This window comes from Aulonocara sp. 'chitande type north' Nkhata Bay, linkage group LG16 (assembly GCF_057382095.1).
Source record: "Aulonocara sp. 'chitande type north' Nkhata Bay isolate Kocher_YH1m ecotype deep benthic linkage group LG16, A_spYH_male_GT1.1, whole genome shotgun sequence".
Classification (NCBI taxonomy): Eukaryota; Metazoa; Chordata; class Actinopteri; order Cichliformes; family Cichlidae; genus Aulonocara; species Aulonocara sp. 'chitande type north' Nkhata Bay.
Window position 1 is genome coordinate 37,647,484 of NC_141359.1, and position 24,957 is coordinate 37,672,440.

Sequence of the window (24,957 nt, forward strand, 5' to 3'; positions counted from 1 at the left end):
GCCTACATGTTGCTTTAAGGCCTTCACCACAAGACCAGGCATTAAACTCGAGTGAAAAAAATCCTTTATTTTTCTGCCAGGACACGTGTCAGAAATAATTATGCTGAATTAAAAATGTAGCAGGCCACTGCCTTACCTCAAATGAATGTGAGGCATAATTTGATGAATGTTCATAGCTCTGCGGTGTAAGTCAAATATGAGATCTGTGTGTAGTGTGAAGAAGATGCTGTTTAACTGATAGTTGCAGATGAGATTCTGCCACCTGTGCTGTAACTAATGAGTAATTTTGGGGTGGGTAACATACACCAGGCAGGCATGCAGCTATGGCTTTCTATGCTGCCTGCTGACAGACACTGAGGTCCTGGTGGTGCTCTAAAAATAAATGCCATGTGGCCCCATAGGAGGACGGACTGTTTACAGACTGCCATCGCTGAACATGGAAACCTGCTCATGGTTAAAAAAGTGCACTTCAGCTAGTTTCATAGTGTTAGTCATGGTGGTCAGTAATAACACAAAATCTGCCAAAATACTCAGGTTAGTTCTCACACACACGATCATTTTAAATTATAATTTAATTAAAACAGGATACTTGTGTGTTTTATCCACAGATTAAAGTCGCAAAAGTGATTTTATTTTCATTTGTCTCCAAGATTAGTGAAACTCAAAAGCAAAAGAGCTTCTAAGCTTTGTATAAATTCAGAGAAAAATGCTCTGAATTTGTCTGACATGTCTTGAGTCACTTTGCTGTGTCCTGCACTGCATCGTTAAACAGACACGCACAACTGAGGCTTGCCTTCTTTAGCGCCGTGTGCTGAAGTCTTTCTGCAAAAGGAGCTTCAGCTAAATCTGCAGGTTGCAAAACAAAGGCTCAGCTGCTGTGAAAGTGATGCTAAAGGGCGTCTTACAAAGATGTCTGTAACAGCGCTGCCGTAGAAAGTTGCTGGATGTCACTGGATGGTCTGCTGGACGAGTCTTTCACATAAGAGTCTGCTTGAGGGTGTGAGTATCAAAAATCTTTAAAAAAGAAATACATATAAATGAAATGAAAAAAATGATACCAATGTTATTCTGGAATAATCTAGACCAAGCTAACATCTTCAAACTTCATACAAAAACACACAAAAATGAGACAATTCTTTATTGCAATGTAACCATTTATTTCACTCCACTACAAAATTATATAATTATTTGAACTATGATACAGTCTCCACATATACATAATGTACAGTTTATAGTGTACACGATAAAAAGCCTTTTAATATAATGAATGAGCATGCGGGTTCCCACTTTTCCAGATGAGATTTTTGAAAAGACATTTTTCAGAACGCTAACATTTCCTGTAAGTTTTCCAATGTATTATTTTTATAATACTGATATAAATATGGAGATAAGTCAAATTACAGTGTATTTTGCCTGATAAGTTAAAATGTAGAGTGCCACGTTTTTAAAAGACAGCCACATTATATTTTTCCCCTTACAAACACGAATGCAGTTTAAATTAACATCAGAGCCTACAAATGTCTGCCCACTGGCTTTCTGTTCTAGTTTCAAGCCTCATTTTTCCACCAATGACTCCCAGCCCACATGTTGTGTCAGCCACAAGTTTGCTAACCCACAGGTTTGGTAAGGCAGGCAGAAATCCTAGTCTGGGCAGAAAATAAATATTTAGGTGGTGTAAATATTTGTGAGAAAGGGAGTCGCTGTGCAGTGTACAAGTCGCCACATTCGCATATGAAATAAAGCATCTAGTTCTGTAAAAACTGCATTTAGTGGTTATGATGGAGAAAAGGTGTAATGGATTCCATTCATCAAAATCACCTACATTTCACAGGAAGTGTTATTTTCCAGCAGTGATTTTCTGTGTAATTGTGTTTTCTGGGAAGAAAAAGTGCAGCAGAACCAACCAGAATAACAAGCTGTGTACAAGTCTTAAAAACTGTAAAATTACTGTAAATTACTTTCTGTGTGTGTGTGGTTACCGCACTTTCACTCAGCAGCCACGCAAAGTTTGTATTTTTGTTTCATTCACATTTGGATGACTCTTTTTTTCACCTTTTCAATACCAACATTTTCAGGGAAACTGAGGCAGGATCTAGTTTCAGTCTCTCATCTCTACTATCCAACTTACTACAAGTCCAGCAATGTTCATATTAGTGCAAAGGAAGCTAGTAAAATATGAATTCATATTTTTCAATGTATAGAGAAAGCTTACAAAACTTCCTATCAGTTTGGCAGTACGACAGTACAAGATGGTGGCTCCCCTGCATGCTCACTGCTTTTTCCTTTAAAGTATACAAGCTTAGTGTATTTATAAAAGAGTTAGAAATACGACAGAGTGTGAACATTGCTTATTGCAAAAAGCTTTTTTCTAAAAACGCTCTAATCAAAGTGCAGCAGTGCCTCAAAAGTGGAAGAGTGTTTTTAAAGTAGCGCAAGCAGTTTCCACTCATGACCTTCGGATAACAGCTAAAGAACGAAGACTCGAGATATTGCCGGTGGTGTCCTCTCCCACATGCAGCACACACAACTGTGAGCTCACAGTTTGGGTCAGATGAAGGTTTGCTCTGGTTAAAGCGTGCAGGAGGCAGGATGCGTGACACTCACTGACTCACTTTGAAATCACCGCTCACATCTACTTTTCTCACAGGGGGACATCAGACATTACACAGACTTTGCACTAGTGAGCTGTAGGGATGGGTACCGGTGTCCGGTGCCATGATGGCACCGGTTCTGACATAAACGGTAGTAACCAGACCGAAAAGCAGCGCACATTTCGGTGCTTTATTTCGGTGCTTTTTTTTCCTGAGCTGTGATACACTTTAGATTCTAGCCAATCATTTTACGTTTCCGAGGATAGTAGGCGGGGCCAGGTACGTACGTTCTGTTAGAGCAGAGCTACAGATTAAAAATGTCCAAGGCGAAGCGGTCAAAAGTCTGGCTGTACTTCACAGCAAAATATGCAAACTCAGCAGCAACAAGTGCTTTAAGCTGATACTGTGATACTGTCAAAGGAGCTAACACCTCGAATCCGATGAAACACCTGGCGACGCATAGCGTTTTTTTTAAAAGCCCAGAAATGCGCCGTATTTGACAGCTTGCTGCGAGACCTCACACCGTGCACATCTACTGCGGGTGGGTTGCCTGTTATGCAACATCCCCCAAAAACACGAAGAGGAGAGTACTGGCCCCTAGCCCTGCCAGTGTAGCAGAAATGATGACGGATGATGGTGGCAGCAGCAGCCGTTCTTCTCTGCGTGAGTAGCTAATTTACGTTGAGTAGGCTAACCACGTTATTACATTAATGCATGTAAGGTGAACTAGCAAACATCATCATAGCTACATGCGGCTGTCCTCTTGTTTGATGGCAGATACTCCCTTCACCCTGGCTAAAAGGGCTAAAATGACCAAAGAAAAAGTGGAAAACAGTTAAACATGAGAGGTTTAGGACAAAGTTTGTGTTTTTTCCATTGTTTAAGCACTGCTTCCAGCCAAGAGTGATACCATATATGCCCCATAGCTGCAGAAAAGGCTAATATTGTTATATTTTTACAAAAAACAGCTGAACATGAGAGGTTTTTGGACCAATTTTGTGTTCTCCATTCTTTAAGCACCGGTTTGAGCACCGTTTGAGCACCAGCACCGTTTCAAAAGTACCGATTTGGCACCGGTATCAGATAAAACCTAAACGATACCCATCCCTAGTGAGCTGGCAGAGTAAAGCCTGTTTCGTGTCGGAGCTGACTGTGACAGTTCTCACAGATGGTTGAATAAAATGTGTGAAACTGATGTAGAGAAAATTTCAGAGCAGTCTTCTTTTTCTTTTCGATTTAACACAGTAAAAAAAAAAATTGGTTTATGAAAACTGTAAATGTCAATGAAATGTTAAAAGGTTGGAAAATGTTACTGGACAAATTCATGCCAAGACACTACATTCATGTAACACGCGTTGTTATCAGCTCCACTCCAGGCCTCTCCACGAGCGTCCGATTGTTTTGTAGAAAATGTAAACGTTCTATCTAAACGTTCCTCCTGCTTTCAATCAGCTGGATGTGCCGTGAGTATGTTTAATTACTGTTACGGGTCTGCTCACTACTCCGGTCAAACTGCATGTCAAATATCAAGTGCTCACAAGAATAACATGCCGAGTGCACCACGCCCTCAAAAACTCGGTGATTAAATGAACGAGGAAACATTTCAAATTTGGTCCAGTGGATGAATGTGCAGCTTTCTGCTGTAATGTTCAAGTTGTGAGCTGTGCACTGGCTCAATGCACGAAGGCACCATTTCAAAAGAAGGGCCAAAGATTGGGTTACGTTAGTGTGCAGATCATAAAGATGCATTTTATTTATTCATTCATCTGTCAGTGTTTTCAGCTGCTATGTCTCCAGCATCATCCACTTTTTCCAATCCATCATCTAGTTTTTTGGGAACAGTTTCAGACCTCTAAACCGTCGAGCGGCCCTTTCAAGTACCAATATCTTAAAGTGGAGTAGGAATATATTTGGGTCCATCTCCTGGTCTGAAAACCTAAAAGTGGTCCCGTAATTCCACAACACCTCCAAGAAAAATGGCCTTACCATTATTCTGAATCAGAACCCACTCCCACCTGAATGTTCAGTGCGTTTTTGGGGGTTTTCTTGTGCATCTTGTTTCTTGTTCAGGTTCTGGAGGAGACCTTGATTCCAGTCACCATTTTCTGGATCTTCTCTTCATTCTTCAGTATGTTGGACCGTACAGCACAAATCTTGTCCTGCTGGTCCTTAATCAGCTGCTCCAGCTCAGCTAGCTCAGCTTTAAGAGGCTCCACTGCCCGATCTGTCGCTCTGCAGCACGCACACACAAAGAAGGGATACAATAATTGTGTGCATGAAAGCAGAAGATGACTTAGCAGCTTGTGAAGTACTGATAGTCGTCTTTCTTTTTTTTGACTGTAAGAGTACAAAAAGAGTATAGCTAGAATCACAAATGTGTGTGTGTGTGTGTGATCTGGTGTTGGAAACAGCACAAAGATTAAAAAGTGTGTTAATTATTCGGTGACCGAACCTCTGCTCCTGCAGCAAGGCCTGTGCGTGCTCCTTGTTTTCCCGCCGCCAGGAAAGCAGTTCAGCCTGCATGGCATCCATGTCCTCCTGGATGTAGTCCATGATCTTGCCTAAAGGTAGGGAACTACGGCACACCAGCTGAATGGATGAGCGCAGCCGTTCGATCTCTTTTGTCACCATATCCCGCTCCTTTTTCTGCGCTGCTTCAGACACCAAATTCTGAAAGGGAAGGTGGTACGACAGGTGAGGTCGGGTGGATTAAAAACATTGAATTCAAAACTTGCAAACATCAGATTCTAAGCACACGCAAGCTGATGACGTGGGACGGTTTCCCACTCAGCAATGTTTCAAACAGACACAAATCACTTATGTGTCCCCAGACCAATACACAATAAACCCTCTTTAGGAATTCCACCTTTTTCAGCAAAGTCTCAAATATCCAGAGCCAGAGCAGGGCTGCATTTAGTGGTTTGGGATTTCAAGGCTAAAAATGTTAGGCGGGAATTCTACCAACCTAGCTGTATATATAAAGATCAAAGGTGCTGCTGAATTGTGTTGGTTAAAGTAGGAGGACGGGGCTGACTGGCTGCTGAAGGCTTCCAGTGTATGGTGTGCGGCTAAAGTGGACGGTGGGGGGTGGGGGGGGGTCGCTCTATGTCAATTACACTCAGACCCTTGATGGAGAAAAGGAGGGGAAGGTATCAGGGAGGGACCTCCCTCGGTAAGGAGCAAACCCAAGGATGTTTGCTCAGCTGGGATTCGCAAGGCCTGAATGTGTGTGCGTAATTTGAAAGCACTGCAAACTGCAACCTTACAGACACACACACACACACACACACACACACACACACCCCAACCAGAGGATCAGACGAAGCATACAGTGAACAACCCCCACCAGCAAACTTGGTCTTTAAGTCCTGTTTATTTTAGTAACAGGCTGTGGCAGTGGGGTTATTTTACTAAAGTATTAAGTAACAACTCCTACACTTATGCCTCCTTTCAAGCTTGGCCCAAATTATGCTATTTGGCTTCACAAATGGCAGCACCTGCCTTCACGAGGCAGAGGAATTCATAGTTGCAGCACAGTGCAAACTAAATGACAGCTTCCTCATTCAAACACACCGACTGTCACGCCCCCAGCTGAGCAGTGGAGCACATATGGTTGGCGTAGCTGGCACTGTAGCTTTTGCCTTATCAAGGCACCTCTTAAAACAAACCAATCGCCTCACTAATTACAATTCTGAAAAGCAGCTCGACTAGACGAGACCACACAGCAGAAATGACATCAAACATTATTGTTTGCCACCATTTCTCTGCAGAGGGAAAGCACACACTTCTGTCGACCTCGCTCTGCTGTTCCTTTGTGGTAGCGCAAGAGTGTGAGGGCTGAAATGCCTTGGCCTGCTGGTCCCCCCAACAAGGTGGGTGGCTTTCCACTGCGCACCATGAACCCTGCAGCTAGACAAATACTCTATGGTTCATTCGGCCTGCCTGGCTGCGGTTTGGTCTGCACAGCCCAGACGGGACCCATGGCTTCATTCTGTTTGCCATCCCCATGCTACCTCCACACCCCCACCACTTCTTCTCTGTTGGAAAATAAAAAACTTGGCATGAAAACATGACCCCTTGTACATGCGCACTCTGTCCATGTAGATATAAATCAAGCTTTATGGAGGTCTTCGTCGGTGTCTGCGAGACCTGTGTGCTCCTAGTTTTCCTTCTTCTCACCCAGATCACAGAACAATATTTAGACAAGGTGACCGCAGAGGCGCAGGGGCGAGAGAGGAGGAAAGGGGCAGGTTTTCCCATTATCTTAGACGGCGATAAAAGCACGATGCAAAAGGAAGACATGACCTTTGGCTGATGCCAAAGAAGTGGCTGTGGACTCAAAACAAAGAGGTTTTAGGAGGTTTTTCGAAGGTTTAAACGTTTTCTCTGTCCCGTGGAGCTGCATTCATTACATTTAAAAACCTCCTTCAAAAGTTGGGACGGCAGACCCGAAAATCTCCAAACACTTGATTATGACATGGTGAGGTACAATACAAAGTAAAATTCACTCAGTCATCACATGCCTAATGAGCTTAATTAGGAAATGCATGCAAAAATGTGATTTATGGAGCGCTTGTGGGGATTTTCTGGCGTAGGAGAAAAACATTCTTCAAAGAATCCTCTGACATGAAAAATGGCTTGTAAACATGGAGCCTGTCAGTGGCACAGCAATCTTTAGGGTCTGATTAACTGGGAAAACAATGATTTAGACGTGAGCTGTGTCACTGATGGCGTAACATCAGCTTCCTTAGAAGAGAGCGCAAACCTGGCTATTACCGTCACAGCAGATGTCAGCTGCTTTCCTGTAAAAAACCCGAGAGGTGAGCCAGGAAGCGTAATCACAGAATGAGATTTAGGGTTAGTTTTCCTAAAAGTTTATTCAGAAGTCTTGCTAGATCATAAAAATAGTTTGAAGTCAGTGAAGTAAGGAGGGGAAAAAAAATGAGGTCACAGGATGTTGTTAGAAGGTCATTGTGGCCCACTGGGGAGACATCGAGGAGCAAACCCCTGGGGTGTCAGGTGAAGTGAGAGGAAACTTCCAGGGGACCGCTGGCTGTACTGCAGCAACCGGAAAATGGAAACTGAGCTTTAAAAAAAGCTTCATAATCTTTAAAAGGTTCTCATGGAGCGACGGCTTTGAAGGTATTAAATATATCATCAAGGTGGAGTTCAAGCCAGAAAACAATTTTCAGCTGCCTTCAGGTAGGTTACTCAAAAACCTGACCAAAACCTGTCAATATGACCTCTAAAAAAGTAATGTGACTAATGGAATGCCACGGGGTCATTTCCTCATGTTTCCACAAAAAACGCTCCATGTTTATGAAGACACAGGTCTGGAGAACCGAGTATTTATTTTCTTGACAATTCTGCAGAGAGTATTCTGGCCCTCCTGCTCCGTGACTCTCACTCAACAGCCATCCATTTGTATGCCACGGGGTTTATTTATACACTACAAACCTTCATCAAGGCTAATTTAATGGGGGGAAAAAAGTACACAAAAATTCTTATGAAAACGCAGCTGTTGCAAGGAGCAGATTCTGTCTAAATAGAAAGAGAACCATCTCGGAATAATATACAAGGCCACCAAGAGGTCATGAGGAAGGTCATCCCCAAAAAGACACGCACACAGTGCTGGGACACGGCAAAATGTAATCACTTGGCTGTTTAAGTGTTCCCTTTATTTACATCAGCAGAGAAAGAACACAATTAAATTAGGACTAACAAAGTGGGACAGAATAAAGACTTCAAATATACAAAAAGGCCAGGATGTGCGTACTGAGCCTGATGCTAAATCAGTGTGACTTGCAACTTACTCAGACACTGTTTTTAAATACTGGTATTAAAATAATACCACTTGCAGCAGCATAATTTCAAACTGCACACACCAATGAAACTCAATATTTACATTTTTGTGCCTGCGCATTTTACTGTGATTACAATAAAAGAAAAAAAAATCTACTCTAAGCTGACCTCTCCACCCTTTCATGTCAGGAAGGAAGTCATTATAGTTCTTTATACAGCTGACGAGGAAAAGCCAATAGCGGCAGAGGGGCGAACATTCGACTGCAGATCACACAGGAGAGTCGAGGATGGCAGACTGGAGGCCCCTGAAATCTGAGGAGGCTACATTAAGAAAATTAGAATAATCTCCGCAAGCGTGCGCTCACGTTACTCAAAGAGCCGGTTATTCTGAAGGTTTCCTCTGTGAGTGTCTGTTTGCACATGTGCACGCTCGCACAACAGTAAGGTTTGTTAAAAGCTGGGCCAAAACATTCCTGCAGGTGTGAGTTATGAGGGATGATGCCTGAAGTCGCAGTTTGGAAGAGATAGATCAGCAGGGTGTTTTTGCATGAGTTACAGGCCAAAACAGTGCATCCATCAGAGGCAGGGTGGTCAGCTTCAGTGAAGTGGACCACCCAAAGCAGACAGCATACACCACCTCACGCCACGGACTACAGACCAAACTGCAAGCTTCACACTGTCTGATACTCCAAATATTGATGGAAGTCTCTCGCTGGCTGATACAAAGGCTCACTGTGGGGAAATGTCGAACGTGAGCAATGGCAGAAGCATGTCACCTTGAGAAAACTGGTCAATCGTGTATATTATGAAGACTAAAAGTCAAAGAGGAGAAAATAGAAAAACAAACAAACAAACAAAACAAAAAAACGATAAAACCGAGCGCTTCTGATCTGTGTGCGAAACCCACCAGTCCCCAAAAAACAAAAACACACATCAAAAAAACATGTATATGTATAAAGACGTGTAAAAAATAGAGGGCATGAGCTAAAAAAAAGCCTGTTTCAAGGATTGTAGATGCTTTTAACAAAATAAAGCAGTATGTAACTTGAGATAGTGGGCAACCCAAGAAAACAAGCTCACTTTGCTCCAGACATCTTGATGAGTGTGTTAATTGTGTGTGTGGTCCTTTAACGCCCATACTTGCTTGTTTGGTGATTAGCCCTTCAGCTTCACTGATGGGGAACATTTTTGTGGTTTCGAGGCAGTGCAATTACACCTCCCCACTTCATTTGTTTATATCTTTCTTTTGATAATAACCAGGGTTGCGCTGTGTTTTTTCGGTGTGGTAAGAGCGTGTTCCCAAGGAGCAAGCTTTCCAGAAAGAATGACTGAGAGAGATGGCGGAAAGGTTCAACCCAGGTTTTTGGTGAGACTAGTTTTTCGGTAAGAGCCAGGCTAATATTGCCCTCTAGTGGACAAAAGCGAAATACTTCTACACGGCCAGTACCTGTTCTTTAGATTTCAGGGACACCGGGGACGACTCGTAGTCTTTTTTGGTCTCAAGGATCTTTTTCACGAGGCCACCTACAGTTAGAGAAAAGTAATTTCAGGAGATTCAGAAGAAAATGAGGCACTGCTGGAATTAAAAACACACACAAACACACACATATATATATTTTAAATGTAGCTCTGTACCGTGTTTCTCATCTTTGTCTAGTTCTTGGGTAGGTTCCTGTAATAGATAAGAATAACAGAACATATAGTAACTACTCCTTGCTTAGATTTTTCTATGAAAAAGTTACTGTTCAAGTCACTCACCACCTCCACTTCAGGAGCACCTGAGGGTGGAGGGACTGCCTCCTCCACAAGAAACTGTTCATCATCATCCTCATCTTCCTCCGCGATCTTTTTTCCATCCATGATGACGGGTGCCGAGGGCTTGGCACTAGAGAGCCTTAGAGACGAACAAAGAGGCTGACTCATTCTAAAGAAGATTTAAAAGGCAGGAGCATGAAGAGGAGAGATTCATGTTGCTTGACTGCTGTGTGACTGGTTAGACTTGCTGCACTGCTCCACTGTTCAAAAACCATTTAGACGGGCTCAACATCTAGTAGGAACTAAACTAGGCGAAGAATGATGTCACACAGCATAATCTGAACATAAGAAACATTAATGAATATGAATGATGAAGTCACCTCTCAGCCGGGCTCGCATCAGTGTAGCTTTCCTGTCTCTTGACTCGAGGAGGTGCTGGGCGAGCACTGCTGGGTCGTGCTATTTGTCTACTGTTGAAGAATGGAGAAAAAAAAAAATCAACCATAATCTAAAAGACAGCTTTACATTTCATTTTTTTATAAACAAAACTGAGAACAGCAACAGATGCTGCTGCACCACAGCTGTTCCACCAACCAATCAAATCGTTTCCTCTCCTTATAATCCAAACTGTAAAGTCTACTGGAGGTTTGTGCATAACATTGCATGATATGGTCATATCGTGTAGAGCTCAGTACCAGCACCTTCAAGTGCCAGCAACACAATGATTGGCACCTATAAGATAAGGCATGCTGGTAGAGTGGACATCATAAACACTTCATGGTTCCCCTGTGGTGAGGAAATAGGTCCAAAGTGTGGACCAGCATTAGAAAAAAGAGCAAACATTTTTAGGTGAGGAAAAAGCCCGGACAATATTGGCTCTAATGTCATCATTTAATTCCTAAAACACGCAAAAGCAATGTTTCATCCCACAGGATCTTCAGGCATGTGTCCTAAAGAAGTTCCAACCCTAAAACAGCCACAGAGTGACTTTTTCCTCAGTACACTGTGATAAAGCGCCTCAGAACGAGTCCAAGGAAGCATTTCTCTCAATCTACTTCTGTTCTTTTTTCCTCGGACCTCCCAAACATTGACAAATAAGGCTAATGTCCAGAAATCTCACCTCGCTAATGGTATGTTAAAATATTAACTGGTTACCATACACTAAACTGCAACTGTGAAATTACATGTCATAAAACTTCCTGAAAGTATTCATGTGTGTAACTACCACTCAATCAATACAACTTTTTCTATGTGTGTGTTTTATGACAAACACAAAATCCACTTCAGTACTAAAACATGTAACTTGAATAGCATCTGCATGTGACCATGCACAGTGGCTCATTAGTGACAGTGTTAACTTTAAAGACCTGGAAGCCATGTCAGATGACGCTGACGATCCTCCAACTTCTCCATTTTCTTGAGGAACAGGTCTCTGGGATAAATGAACATCTCCATCTGCTAAAGAAAAATAACAGATAATAATTCGCTTTGCATAACATAACAGGAATCCCTCCCATAACAACATTTTGTATTCTGACTCGTCATAAAACACTGCATGACCAAATATGCACCAATGTTCCTGAGCTAGCTTTGTGCTCTATTATAAAACTCCTAAAATCTTTGATATGATTTAAAGACTCATTTAGCATCAACTAAAGCTCTTATTCTTTCAGATCTCCAGTGGCTTAAACTCTCACCTGGATGCACTGATGTATACTTCAAGCTCCTTTGACACCATTGCTGGGTGAGGCTCTCGTGATTTCTCACCACGCCAAACTAAACTACACCTTTCTTTCAAACAGAGTGCAGTCAGAAGCAAAACAGGTGCAAAAGAGGGCAGATTACTGCCTGGTGCAGGTGGTACAGCACACAGGACGAGGCTTTAAAATCTCATTGTCAAAGCTTCCACGGACAGATAAAAAAAAATGCATTTTTACCGTAGCTCTGCTGAAATGTGAAGACTGACTGGAATTTCTATAAACCATAATTGCTTCATGGGGCTATTTGTCCTGCTGTTATCTTTCCCACAGGTGTGGCTCCTATTCATTTGCATGCAGGTGAGTTTGGGTTGGGTCCCATTGAAACGCTGTATTTAATATTGACCTTCACAAACAAACCTGAACGACTTGTTCAGAGGTTTTAACAAAAAAAAAAAAAAAAAAAAAAAATTTATCGTTGTTAAACGGTAAGCGAGTCATTCAGTCACTGGCTCACTTTGTTACTCAGACCGGAATATCAAGTTATTTCATACCTTCTACTGTCACCGCAGAGGTAGTTAATGTATCTGCTAAGGTTTGTTAAAGGTGTTACTGTGAGAGTAATTCGATTGATTTATGCACACAATTAATGTTCAATCAGTATCTGAGTTAACCTTTTATGTTGACCTTTTTTTAAGGGACCGATTTCATGGAATAACTTAAAAACTTTGGTTTTCTTTAAATGAACTCATAAAAGAGAGCAAGCACTTACCGCCTTCACTGTCAGATTCTTCTGCAGGGAAACAAATTAAAAAAAATGTATTACTTACACAACAATGTAATCCCTGAAAAGGATAAGTGGAAGAGCAAGGCGAATGAGCAAGTTACTTTATTATTGAAGCGTAAAAAGAAAACTATCAAACTAAAAAGTCTTTCTGCCACATTTTTATTAATTATTAAATATATATTCTTGCTGTCAATGAATAAAGCTGAAGGAGGGGGTGCCGGGTGTCACCTTGATCTCCCATTTTGGGTCTTCGCCGCTGCCCCTTGGCAGATGCAGGCCGAGGTATTCTCGCTGGACTCTCAGACTGTGTTAAAGGAAAACACAAAAAAGAAAAAAATGGATGACTGACGACAAGCACACACAGATGTAACTGTAATTAATTATTTTATCTGAAAACTGAAATCTTTGTCATGTAGTAACATTTTAACATAACACAGAAAACAAAGGGCTGCGTCCCTCCTGAAAAACAAAAGAGGCTGTGTCGAGGTACAAAAGTTTCAAAACCAAACATTTAATATAATAACTGCAGAGGCATTAAGATTATATCTCACCCAAACAGACCGCAACAATATCGAGGGAGATGTAGGAAAGATTAGTAAGAACAAAGCAAAGCTAGAAATGCAGACAACTGAGAATTTATCATGTTTGTCAACCAGCTGTGAACCCTGCTTTACACTGAACTGAACAACACGCGACAGTACAAACACACTGCCACACCAAGACATCATCTTGTGATGTGTTAGAGGAGAAATACGAAACTCAGACATTCAAACATTTATTCTCCAGCTAAACAACAGAAACACAGGGAACTCACTTCCTCTAACACAGCCCAGGAGGTATTTAAACACAGTAATATCAAAAGGTTTGTAACTGTACTGGTAGTGGATCTGAAATGAAGAAATCCCACTGAGACCTTTTTTCAATGAGTTTTTACCTGGTTCTCAGCTGCTTCTGTGAGCTGTGAAGACAAAAATACAAGTCACACAATCATCACATGTATCAGTTACACACTGAGTGAGGGAACACAATCTGCCACACTACAGCCTGAAGTAGTCTTTAACCACGCAGCTAGCCACCCACTACATTCAAAAACTAAATCGTCTGCAGTAATACCTCTTCAGCTGGATTTGGTTCCTTGCAAGAATAAGAGGCAAAAAAAAAAAATCAGAAAAGAAATTAGAATAGTTCATGAGCCCGTGTGATGTGTCAGGATTAATAATTCAAGCGTAAGCAAATGAAACCACTGCACCTCTCTGTCATTAATGTCTGTGAAACTCAGAAATGATTTGATTTGTCAGATATCTGAAAATACAGATCTTACCGCTGGTGCAGGTTTGGCTGTTTTAATGGGCTCTTCAGGGGATGGTTTTTGCTGTTCCTCTGATATTCGGACCTGAACGCACACACAAACAACTGTAAGAACTACATTCTGTTGTTTTTCATGTATTTGTTCAGTCACACACTGTATATTTAACATGTTCTAAGCTGAAACGGCGACTGGAAAAGGGAAATGTGTGCTGTCCTTGCTGCAAACATACCTTGCTGTTTCCACTCTCTCCACTTCTCTTCCTCTCATCCCCATCTTTGTGTCGGTCTCTTTCTTTTTCTCTGTCTCGATCTCTTCGTTTTTCCTTGTCTCTCTCTCTGTGAGAATCTTGCTCTCTTGTCTTTTCTCTGTCTCTCTCTTTGTCCTTTTCCCTGTCTCGATCTCTCTCTCTGTCTCTGTCCCTGACTCGTCCTTTGTCTTTGTCTCGTTCCCGGTCTCGACTCTTGTCCTTGTCACGGTCTTTCGCATGGCGGTCCTGTTCGCTGCGATGGTGTTTTTCCGAGCGCTCTCTGTCACGACGGTGCTCTTTCTCTCCATCTCTGCGTCGGCTCTCCTGTTCTTTGGGCTGGTCTGGGTCTTTCTGGTCCCGGCTGCTGCTGCGCTCTGTGATCTTCTTCTTCTCCTGAAATAATATATTAACAGTTATACATCATGCAGTTCACAGTAGGCCTAATCATTTTTTTAAATCCTATTGAAAAATGTAAATATAAATATATATATATATATATATATATATATATATATATATATCTCTGAGGTGTGCTACAAAAAAATTCTTTGCAGTATTTTGGTGTGAACGTTAAAATATAGATTCTGAGGACATCTGAAGAAACATTAATATGTCTGAAAGTGTTAGATTATTTAATGGATGCCATTTAAGAAGACTCACCTCTCTATCCACATGATGTTCCCGTCCCTCCCTATTCTCCTTGTCCTGGGACCTAGAGGTACTGGCTTTGGTTTTAATGTCCACTTTTTCTCCTTTAAGCACTCGCTTCACTGCGTCATCACTGGACATCTGCAGTTAAATGTACAGGAGGATCAGACAATGTGATAAAGTAAAACTCACTGAACAGCTTTAAACAGCATCTACGTTCCAAAGTGTCCCTGAAAAGGAGAAACTTTATGATTGGATTGAACCTTAAATCTGAAAACTCTAAGATTCGGTTGAAGGGGAAAAAATAAAAATAAACACAATTCAGGAAAAACAGCCCATTTAACAGTTCTTCACTATTCATTAAAATGAAAGGCTTGTGGGAATTCGCTTTACTTTTTGTTGTTGTTCTTAATTTGTTTGCTGCTATTAAATACCATTACTACAGCAATTGTAACCACATACATACATTTATGGAGCAACAACCCCAGGCATCTGCTTACACTCAATCTCCAGGGTTCAATTAAATACTTTCAATGTCTCCCTGAGGCAGCCAGACAGTTTTCCCAATCGAGCAATATCTGGATGTGAAAAATAACACATACTTCATTTTCCTTTTAATGGAGAGCTAGTTTCATTTGTGTCTCGGATATAACAGAGACAACATGAAAAATGGATAAATTAGTGAAATAAGAGTGCGTTCTTAACTTAGCTTTTCAGCGTGAGTGTGTAATCTAATAAGACAGACCTTGTTGAGGCAGCACTTGGCGATGGCCTGCAGCAGCTCGTTGGTTTTCTCTGGTTCGTGGCCGGCTACAATGCGGGCTGGCTTTGCTGCCAGGGGCTCGCCACTGACCAGCATCACAACGTCAATCGCTTTCTGAAGGAAGGCTATTTTTGAGTCCTTATCCTAGAAAGAAAAAGGGTGACAGTGCACAGGAGGTAACTCCAACGAGATTCATTTTCGGACACAGTTTAGGATGATTAAACAATCTGAGAAATGTGGATCTTTGCAGAGATTAGCTGAAGTTACTTCTGCCTTAGATGAGCATCTTGGTTGAGTCCGGTATAAAATAGCATGCAAATAAACTATAATTGGCCCATAATCACCATTTGTGTCCACCCTTTAACTCTGACACCACTATTTTCTTCATAATGCTACTTACATTACAGTAAGTATATTTTACTTTGCAGGGTGTGAATCTTAAGTCTGCCACACATTGTAAATGTGACTGTGCCATTTGTAGAGTATAATTGTTAGCTTTCAAATCCTGAACCTCAAAGGGCCAATCAGTCTTGTTTTTAATAAGGCAGACAAAAGGTGAAATGGAACACCTGGATTTTTAACAAGGACCATCTTTCATAATGGAGGAACAGACAAAAACACTCCTTTGATTTAATTCTTGGATGTTAATAAAACAGACCTTACTCTAGACTAATAACCCAGCTAAACAGCCCCTCTGGTCCATCAGCCTGCTGCATTTGAGAAGGCTGCCAACTGCATAACATAAGGACGTGTGTCTGGTGCAATCACCTGGCCCTTCTGTGTCGCATCTAATAGGGTGAGCTTTTCAGTGTTAATGCCTTTATGAAATCTCTATTCAAAGCAATTAATAAAATACATAGCTGACATTAAAAAGTAGAGAAAAAGGCAAGTCTTTAAAAGATGACAGTAACAATATCAGCCTATGCCTTATGATTAAGCATTTCACAACTGAGAGCAATGTCTGAATGAGCTTTTACCAAAACTTTACATTTTTGTTTTCTTGTAAGGCGTTTGACACCCCCCCCCCACACACACACACACACACACACACACACACACACACACAGTCATTACACAGGACTGTGTGACTTAATAATTGAGCAAGGCTGCTTCTTAGGTCATAACACCATTGCATTAAAGAGTCAATTAAAATCAAATCAAAGGAAAGACTGTAATTAGTGATATTATTAAGCATAGCCGTCAAACAGACGTACCTTTACACTGTCTGACTTCATTTCATTTTCTTCATACAGGCCTTTCATAAAACCAGTAGTCCTGATGACCTGAAAATGGTTGAAAAAGGGTCATTTTAAACAGACATGAAACTACAACGATATGCCATTTTTAGCTTCTGTACATCGAGAAGTTCACTCCGAAGTCTGTTTGTATGTATGTGCAGGAACAGTGCTTTTCACCTGTGGGCTAAAAAAAACAACAACAATTTTTGCTGAGCATTAACCTAAACATTAAAGTAACACAACAACCACAAAAAAACCTTTATAGCTTTAGCAGTTTATGCCCTACAGTCATATTCAGACATATTCCTAGTCAGAGGAGGGGAGTCCAACATGCCGACACTCTTCCCTTTATCAAATATGCATGAACCTGGAGTGAAATATAAGACTGCTGAACAGGTGAGAATGAGTTGGCACCTCTGTTGAGAAGAGCGTAAGAGATTTTACTCTGCTTGACACCTTATGTAAAAGGAGTCAACTGTGCATATAAAATGCTGAAAAAGAAAATGAAAGAAGCCGCAAGTGAGCAAAGCAAGTTTGATCATAAAGATCAGCAGTGTACTAACAACAGGGCTCTGACAACAGGCCGTGGAGATGATGCAGTGTTTCCTGTGTGTGTATGTGTGTGTTTAAAGAACCATGATACTATTGCAGCAGTTGTACTTACTCAAAATGGATCTTTGGAAGGGTGGCCACAGACAACATTAGAATACATTCATATATTGTCCTGTCATTTCTGACTCCTAATTAAATGGATGCCATTTAACCACCCAAAAAATTAAAAACTGAGAAAGGTTCTCTTTTGCCTCTTTTGTTTACACATTAGACTCATTAATCTTTTCTTTGAAAATTCCAGTAATCTTAGATTTCACAATGCCAATGATGATATTTATCTAACTAAGGGAGGGAAAAAACTGTTCTGAGGTGGAAAATCACCTTTATTGTACTTATATTGTTTCCTTTCATCCTATTATACTGGCTGTTATTTCTCTCATGCACGTACTTAAACATCACATTTAAAAATGGCTAAGAGAAACAGTATTCAATTCCATTCAAGTTTATTTGTATAATCCAAATTCCCACAAAAGTTGCCTCATGGTAGGGTTATCACCTACAGTGTTAAAGAACTCCAACAAACAAGTGACAACCTATGAGCAAGCACATTGTGATAGTAGAGTGGAGTAACTCCCTTTTAACAGAAATCCTCCAACGGAAGCACGCTCAGGGAGGGGCAGAGGAAAGAGAACAGAAAAGAGCACATAGGGAGTCAGGACAATAAAATGCTTTCTACTTTCAGAAGTGCCAGGTGTAATCACAACCTACACCCATTCTGAACCAGAAAACTCTCACGTGGTACAATTGCTTGTCTAATGCACATAAAATACCTGTGAGAGTATGTAACTGACCCTGATCTGTATCTGCACTTCTCTTCATCTGAGAGTGTTTTACTCTAGGCCACAGAAGACAGATCTTCCTGGCAAACCCCAGAAAGCCATCGGCTATAACTTAATCATATATGCATGCCTTGCAAGCAGCTTTAAATAAATGAAGGGAAATCAAAGAAACACCAATTATAGCACAGCCTGTGCTTGTTTTTAGCTGAACCATAAGCTGATCAGCATCTGTGTTCTCAACGTGACGGATTCAAGGAACCTAGCACAGGTTCATCCTAACTGGCAGGTGCCCTCCTTTAAGCCAGCAGCGGGGGAAAACGGTTTGTTGATTCGTGTGTGCGCTCAGGTCGTGCCTAGCAACAAGACGACGCTGCTGAAACAGCTAGCTCACTTGCTAACCCACCATATTAACTAAAGCGCAACCTGTCATTTAAATGAATTGCTAATGCACCCCTTGACTATCGGGATTAGTGTTACTGACAATCTGGAGCCGCAGAAATCGGAGCTTACAAAATGTTCCGTAATATTCGCGAACTTACTTGGTTAGCTTCATGCTAACTTTTATGCATTAGCCGGCTAACTAGCTCCCGTGTCTGTGTTTTTAACTTAGAAGTGGCATTGGGCTTTGCTAGGCTTCTGAGAAGAGTGTCGCGCCCCTTAAATAAAATCCAGCTTGCTTTCTCGAGTGTAATGTCAGCAGCTGAGTCTCACCTCACTGAAGATATCGTGCAGGTATCGAAAAGGAGGCTTGCTTAGCAGTTTCTCGGTGAGCGGCGGCTTCTTTATCACTTTGCCCAACGTGTCCTGGGTCTTTTTCACCACTGCCGCATTCATGGTAGTAAATAAAAAGCCAAGCTAAGTACTTTTAACCAAGAAAAAATACACGAAACTAACTAGGAGTGAAAAACTTAGTGACTCTGTCGCCTGGTTGCTATGTCAATGTCCTGCAATCCCACAGTGCATCATTTAAGAGGACTGCGCCTGCGCCAAGGGCTTACAGTTGCCAAGCGGTTTTTGTGTCCATAGCAACAACTAACAATCGGCTAGATAAATGGCTAGACAAAGTAGATAGATAGAAAATTCTTTATTATTTCCGCCAAAACAGAACAGCGTGGTTGAAAAGAGAAGCAACTAGATAAAAGCATTCAATATACATACAAAATAAAATAGGCCATTCATCAACTGTAAGTTTTGGAAGCCAGACTACAAAGATACAGTACTCGGAGTACACGAGGCGTAAAGAAGCATTTACCGAGTTCCGGTATCAGTATTTGCAACAACAGAAATTAATTCACTCTGCCCCATAAGTTGTGGAGACTATGGCCAAAAATTGATTAAAATTAAAATGGGCCATACATCCCTGTCTTTATTCGGGCATGGAGTGGGAGTTTCCTTTATACCAACACGTGGAAGATTCATAGAAGCAGTTTTAGGAACAACTGTACTTTCAGGGTGACACTTTTTAAGAGAACGAAATTCAAATTCAAATAAAAAGTTATTTTGAGTTATTTATTTATTCTTAATCCATAGACTGAAGTATCATGTAAAAGCCCATAAAGTATATATATGTTTTTAAACTTACAGAAGGGATAATAACCAAATTAATGCTAGCTTCCCTATCTGCTGGTGTAATCCCATTACACAGTACAATTGCTTTTAATAAGGCAGTGCGTGCTTGTTTTGTTTTTTTAAGCCTAATATGATATACCTGTTTGACAAGTTCGATAGAAAAGAAAATCTGAAAATAGAGAGCGCACATAGGAGCGTCAGAGCAGATGCTTGTTGCTTCATATTGACGAGGTAAGAGATTTACCTGCTACCTGAATACCTTCATTTACTTTTAAAAAAAGTATTATGATTCCTTTCAAAGCTAGCTTTTAGTGAGATGCCTCACTAAAGGTTTGAAAATGATTTGTAAATGAAGGAATCTTAATTATAATTATCTCAAATTACACTTTTTCACATTATTTCAGAATTGATATTTTCCCCATTACAAATACAAGTGTGGTAACTATGTGTAGAATTACAGCTTATAAACTATTTTATTTACATGGTCTCAGGTGAACCATTAATGAATTCTTGCTTGCTTGCATACCGCCTTGTAGTTAGGTGTGTTTGGTGAGTCAGTGCAGCTCTAGATATCTGTCAAATGTGAGTCAGGCTAAAACTGATTTGTGTTTTGTATTTAAATATAAATGTCACTGAATTTCCTTGGAACTCATTTGCCAACTTTCACAGCAGCTCTCTGAAAGGACAAGGAACAATGCTTCGCTGGGTCTTGCTTGCTTTGCTCATTGGCCTCTGTGCCAGTGCCGGGGACCAGAAAGCTAAAAAGAAAGTGAAGAGTCAGTCCTTGTCAAGAGGTGGGCAAATCTACTTTTGTCAATATTCACAGCTCCAGTTAATGTCCTATAAACCTTTTCATAAGATCGTGTATAGCTGTCAGACACAATAAAATCTGAACTTTGCTTGTTTGGGGACATAGTTAATGTACTGGGAACATGCAGCAGTGTTGTTGACCTATCACTGTATTTTTATTTCCTGCCTGCAGGATGGGGAGGTGGTATTAACTGGGCCCAAAATTATGAAGACGGCCTAGCAAAAATGGCCAAGAGGTAGGACTCTAAACCTTGGGTAAAGGTCCTGGATGTCAGTTTATTTTGTTCGGATAAGTCTGTTCCTTTGTTGTGTCTTTCTGCGTTGGAATGACGCTCCATTACTTTTCCATAAGGGAAACACATTATTACTTTAATCTTCATTTGTCTGTAAATCCAGCATGGGGACTTTGCTTTCTAAGGCATTTGGTTGTGTAAGACTGCCTTCACACCCTTCACTGTGTTTATTGTGTTGTGGAATGTACTGAGTTCTTACTCTGTGGTTTTGCTCTCACAGTCAGAAACCTCTCATGGTCATTCATCATAAAGACAACTGCCCACACAGTAAAGGTACTGCTGCTACTTTGGTTTATTAAGTATGCGTATATATTAAAAAATATAGGCTTGCACCTCCTGCGCTGTCTTTCTCACTCAGACTTGGGCTTGTTTGTTTTCCCGGGAAACACAATGGGTGCATTCTGTAATACCCACAAAGCAGGCAGTGAAGTATGTGAGAGTTATGTTCATAAATCACTCAGCTGGTTTTGTGAAATAAGCTCAGTGGAAGTCTCCACTGGCATTTCTTAACCCATAAACAATGAAGACCACCTACAGAGTGAAGTCTGGCTCTAAATTTTGAGTTTTTCTACGGTGGACCAAAAGCAGCCCGTTCTGCATCCTCCCGCTGAAAGTCTCAGAACACTGAAGCATTTTGTTTGATTGCAGCAAGTTGCATATATTTTTTATTAGTAATGTGTCCTCATTTTAACAAGACAGGATTCATATATTTATAGTGTGTTGTGTATTCCCCTACGTGATATTCTAAAGGTCCAACCTGCCAGACTTGTTTCTGACTTGTTAGGCAATTTTATAAATGCAGTCTGTAATAACTTAACAGGCTTTACCTCCTTCTGACATTTAATAGGCAGAATACATTTATTAATATTTCCATTCATAATTCATTCATAATTATTTGAAAGCCAGTCTAAATATAATACTAAACCAAAGTATTTCGACAGACCTGAAGAAGGCATTTGTTGCGGATAAGACTATCCAGAAAATGGCAAAAGAGGATTTCATCATGCTCAACGTGGTGGTAATTAAAGATATGTTACATATGCAGAAAAAAAAAATATATATCTATAAATATTTTATTATTAAAATCATGTGCAATAAATACTATATTGTTATACACAGGAAGAGACTTCGGACAAGAATCTGGCACCTGACGGTTACTATGTTCCCAGAATCCTCTTTGTTGGTAAATTCTTACATTATTAATATAATTTCAATATAGAAGAACAGATTGTTTACTGTCCTTGTCTGAGGTTGAACAGAGATACAAGCATAGCACAGAATAAAACCATTCAAATACAAACAGCGCCCCTTCATGGTGGAGTCTCTAATGAACAGTGAGCCAGTGAAAGGCCACTAACACTAACACTGGAGTACTTCTGCTTCTTGTCCCTTCAGTAATCTGGCTGCAGCATTTCAAAGTAATTGTAAATGAGCAAGAGATGACTGACTAACTGCAGTCTACAGATGTCCAGTCTAGATATAACAAAAGCATGCATAACCCTGCCAGATCTAATGGTGTGGATAGTCCCAAGGTTCTTTTTGCTTCCTCACTCATTTTTCTAGATAAAGAATTTTACAGAAACATATTCAGTTTATAAAATGCACATCAGCTGTCACATAATACTGATTACTTTCCTGAGCTGTTCATGTGTGTGGTTTTTCTACAGATCCAACCTTGACTGTGCGCACAGACATTACTGGAAAGTACAGCAACCACCTCTACACCTACACAGCGAGTGACATCCAAGGCCGTGAGTGACTGTTCACTCTCTCTAATGACAGTTTGCACAGCTCACCTGTCAGCAGACTGCAGACACACTAATCCCCCACAGCTTGAACCCTATCCCTTCCTCAATATTTTGACAGAAATGACGAAGTTTTTTTTTATGAGATTGTTCTGACAGAAAGAATTTTGAGCTCCATGTGGATGTTAGTGAGAAACTTTAGCAGACTTGTAGCACTAGTAGCCAAAGAGGTGGGAGGTTTGCAAATGCAGTGCAAGGACAAAGAGTCAATTTTTTACGAGGAAAAGAGAAGGCAAGTGAGGAATGTGACACTGTTTTTTCCCGATATATTATCATTAAATCATGGCTTTGTCACTGGAAACTAAAAGCACAATTAACACACTTAAAGCACCAGCATTCATTATGTCTTTGCTGATTACTGTTATGTTACTGTAAATCATTCATGGAGCTATTCTAGGTCCAAACCTTGTGATTATTGGTCCCCTGGACATTTGTCTTTAATATATTTAAAATCTAAACACAATAAGAGTTGGCTATAGTGTATCCCAGCTGGGTACATCCTGGACAGGTTGCAGGGCTAATGCAGAGACACAGACAACCTTTCACACTGTGGGTAATTTAGAATCACCAGTTAACCCTTTGGACTGTACCTAGTGTGAACATGTAAACTGCACACAGAAAGGCCCCGGCCAGGTGAAGGAGTTGAACTCATGACCTTGTTGCTGTGAGGCAACAGTGCTAACCACGCTACTGTGATGCCCTGCCTGTAACTGTAAAAACCTTAAAACAAGATATATTTAAAAAGCACAAAGTGAATCTGCCATCTCTGAAACAAACCCCATAAGAAAAAATATATTTAAAATAAGAAGTTGAAGCACCCTGAAAAGGATGAGCAGAAGCGAATGGATGGATAAGAAGTTGAAGCCATTAAATGTGTAGTAAAGGAAAAGTAGTTGCAGGTTTAGGTTTAGTAGGAAACCTAAACCTGCAGCTTAGGTTTAGGTTTCATTTCTGAACTACTTCACTCATGTAAGAGCACTGCCTTCCTCTTATTTGTCCCCTCTTTGTCCACAGTGGCCGACAACATGAAGAAAGCCAAAGTCCCGCTGCACAGCGAACTCTAACGTGGTGCCGGACGTCTCAGCATCTTCCACACATGACTGCTCAGTGGTCAGAACTGAATAATTTAAATGCTTTTGGTGCTCAATAAAACCAAAATAAAGGAAAAGAAAGTCATCTTCAGTCTTTCTCACTTTCATGCAACACTTAATATGTAATTAAACTACTCATTAAAAACACAGTGATAATGCTTATTTAGAACTGTTTATGATGGTATTGTTCCATAAGAAGTTGATTAGGCAGTGTTGATCTGTGTTGTTGTGACTTTTAATTTGAAAGTGAATATTACATCAGAGCAAAAGAACTCCGTGAGAATCACTAGAAAACATAGTGTTGATTATTTAGTATTATTTACGTGTGCTAAAATCACAGATATCAAAAAATTGGATGTAAACAAAATAAAGCATTCTGCCTTGTATCAAAGGTTCATGGTACTGGTGGTGGTGTAATGATGTGGGGAAATGTTCTTGACCCCTTAGTACCAGCTGAGCATTGTTTAAACACCACAGCTTGCCTGAGTATTGCTGTTGACCATGTCCATCCATTTATGTACCCACCCTCTGATCGCTGCTTCCAGCAGGCTACTGCACCATGTTACAAAGCTGAGATCATCAATTTAGATTCTTGATCTCAATCCAATACAGCACCATTGGGATGTGGGGGAACAGGTAATTTTTACCATGGATGCAAATCTGCAGCAGCTGTGTGATGCTGTTATCTCAACATGCAACAAAATCTTGGGGGAATGTTTCCAGCACCTTGTTGAATCTATGCCACGATGAATTAAAACAGCTCTGAAGGGAAAAAGAGTTTCCAAACCAGTACTAACAAAGTGTAACTGATTAAATGGCCAGTGAGTGTGTCTAGGATTTCATGTCATTTTTGGCCACTAGGTGGCAGTGTACTATAGCTGACCAGGGTCTCATGCTGTTGAGAATTTTTCCAGAGAAATTGAATTTACTCAAATATTAATTGATGGGATATTTTAATCTGATCAGTTATATATGCTAATAATAAAAAGGTAGTTTTTTAGTACTTTAATAATAATGTTGAACATATCAAATGACCTACATTAAATACCCCTTTTTAATTGTTGAGAGAGTTGATATATTTTTGTTAAACAAATAAGTCTGTGCTTGAAGCTCAGCAGACTTCATATCGTTGCAAAGGCAGTTTGATCTACAGTCTAGTTC

The 24,957-nt window shown here is 40.6% G+C and overlaps 2 protein-coding genes across 23 annotated transcripts; one reads left to right on the forward strand and one right to left on the reverse strand.

Annotated features, from left to right (window-relative positions):
* Nucleotides 1-1,133: 1,133 nt before the first annotated feature.
* Nucleotides 1,134-19,241, reverse strand: ift54 (intraflagellar transport 54). 21 transcript variants are annotated; one of them, XM_086265926.1, is made up of 17 exons: nt 18,940-19,241; nt 16,814-16,882; nt 15,582-15,743; nt 14,849-14,977; nt 14,171-14,581; nt 13,954-14,025; nt 13,746-13,766; nt 13,567-13,590; nt 12,861-12,936; nt 12,618-12,635; nt 11,516-11,606; nt 10,529-10,615; nt 10,152-10,317; nt 10,029-10,065; nt 9,841-9,917; nt 5,044-5,261; nt 1,134-4,823 (listed from the first exon to the last, which is right to left on the reverse strand). In XM_086265926.1, exons 1-17 carry the CDS (start codon nt 19,060-19,062, stop codon nt 4,658-4,660), a joined length of 1,947 nt encoding a protein of 648 aa, XP_086122052.1. In that variant the 5' UTR covers nt 19,063-19,241; the 3' UTR covers nt 1,134-4,657. The 21 variants fall into 21 exon arrangements, with proteins under 21 accessions (XP_086122052.1, XP_086122062.1, XP_086122051.1 ...); XM_086265936.1 differs by having other exon boundaries at nt 10,155-10,287; nt 11,516-11,603; nt 12,618-12,638; XM_086265925.1 differs by having other exon boundaries at nt 11,516-11,603; nt 12,618-12,638.
* On the forward strand, nt 18,586-24,730 carry agr1 (anterior gradient 1). Of its 2 annotated transcripts, none has more exons than XM_086265943.1 (8): nt 18,586-20,028; nt 20,470-20,591; nt 20,780-20,843; nt 21,121-21,173; nt 21,842-21,918; nt 22,020-22,083; nt 22,568-22,651; nt 23,720-24,730. In XM_086265943.1, the coding sequence occupies exons 1-8, from the start codon at nt 19,928-19,930 to the stop codon at nt 23,767-23,769; spliced, it is 615 nt and encodes a 204-aa protein (XP_086122069.1). In that variant the 5' UTR covers nt 18,586-19,927; the 3' UTR covers nt 23,770-24,730. The 2 variants fall into 2 exon arrangements, with proteins under 2 accessions (XP_086122069.1, XP_086122068.1); XM_086265942.1 differs by having other exon boundaries at nt 18,587-20,028; nt 20,467-20,591; nt 23,720-24,729.
* The last annotated feature ends 227 nt before the right edge of the window (nt 24,731-24,957 follow it).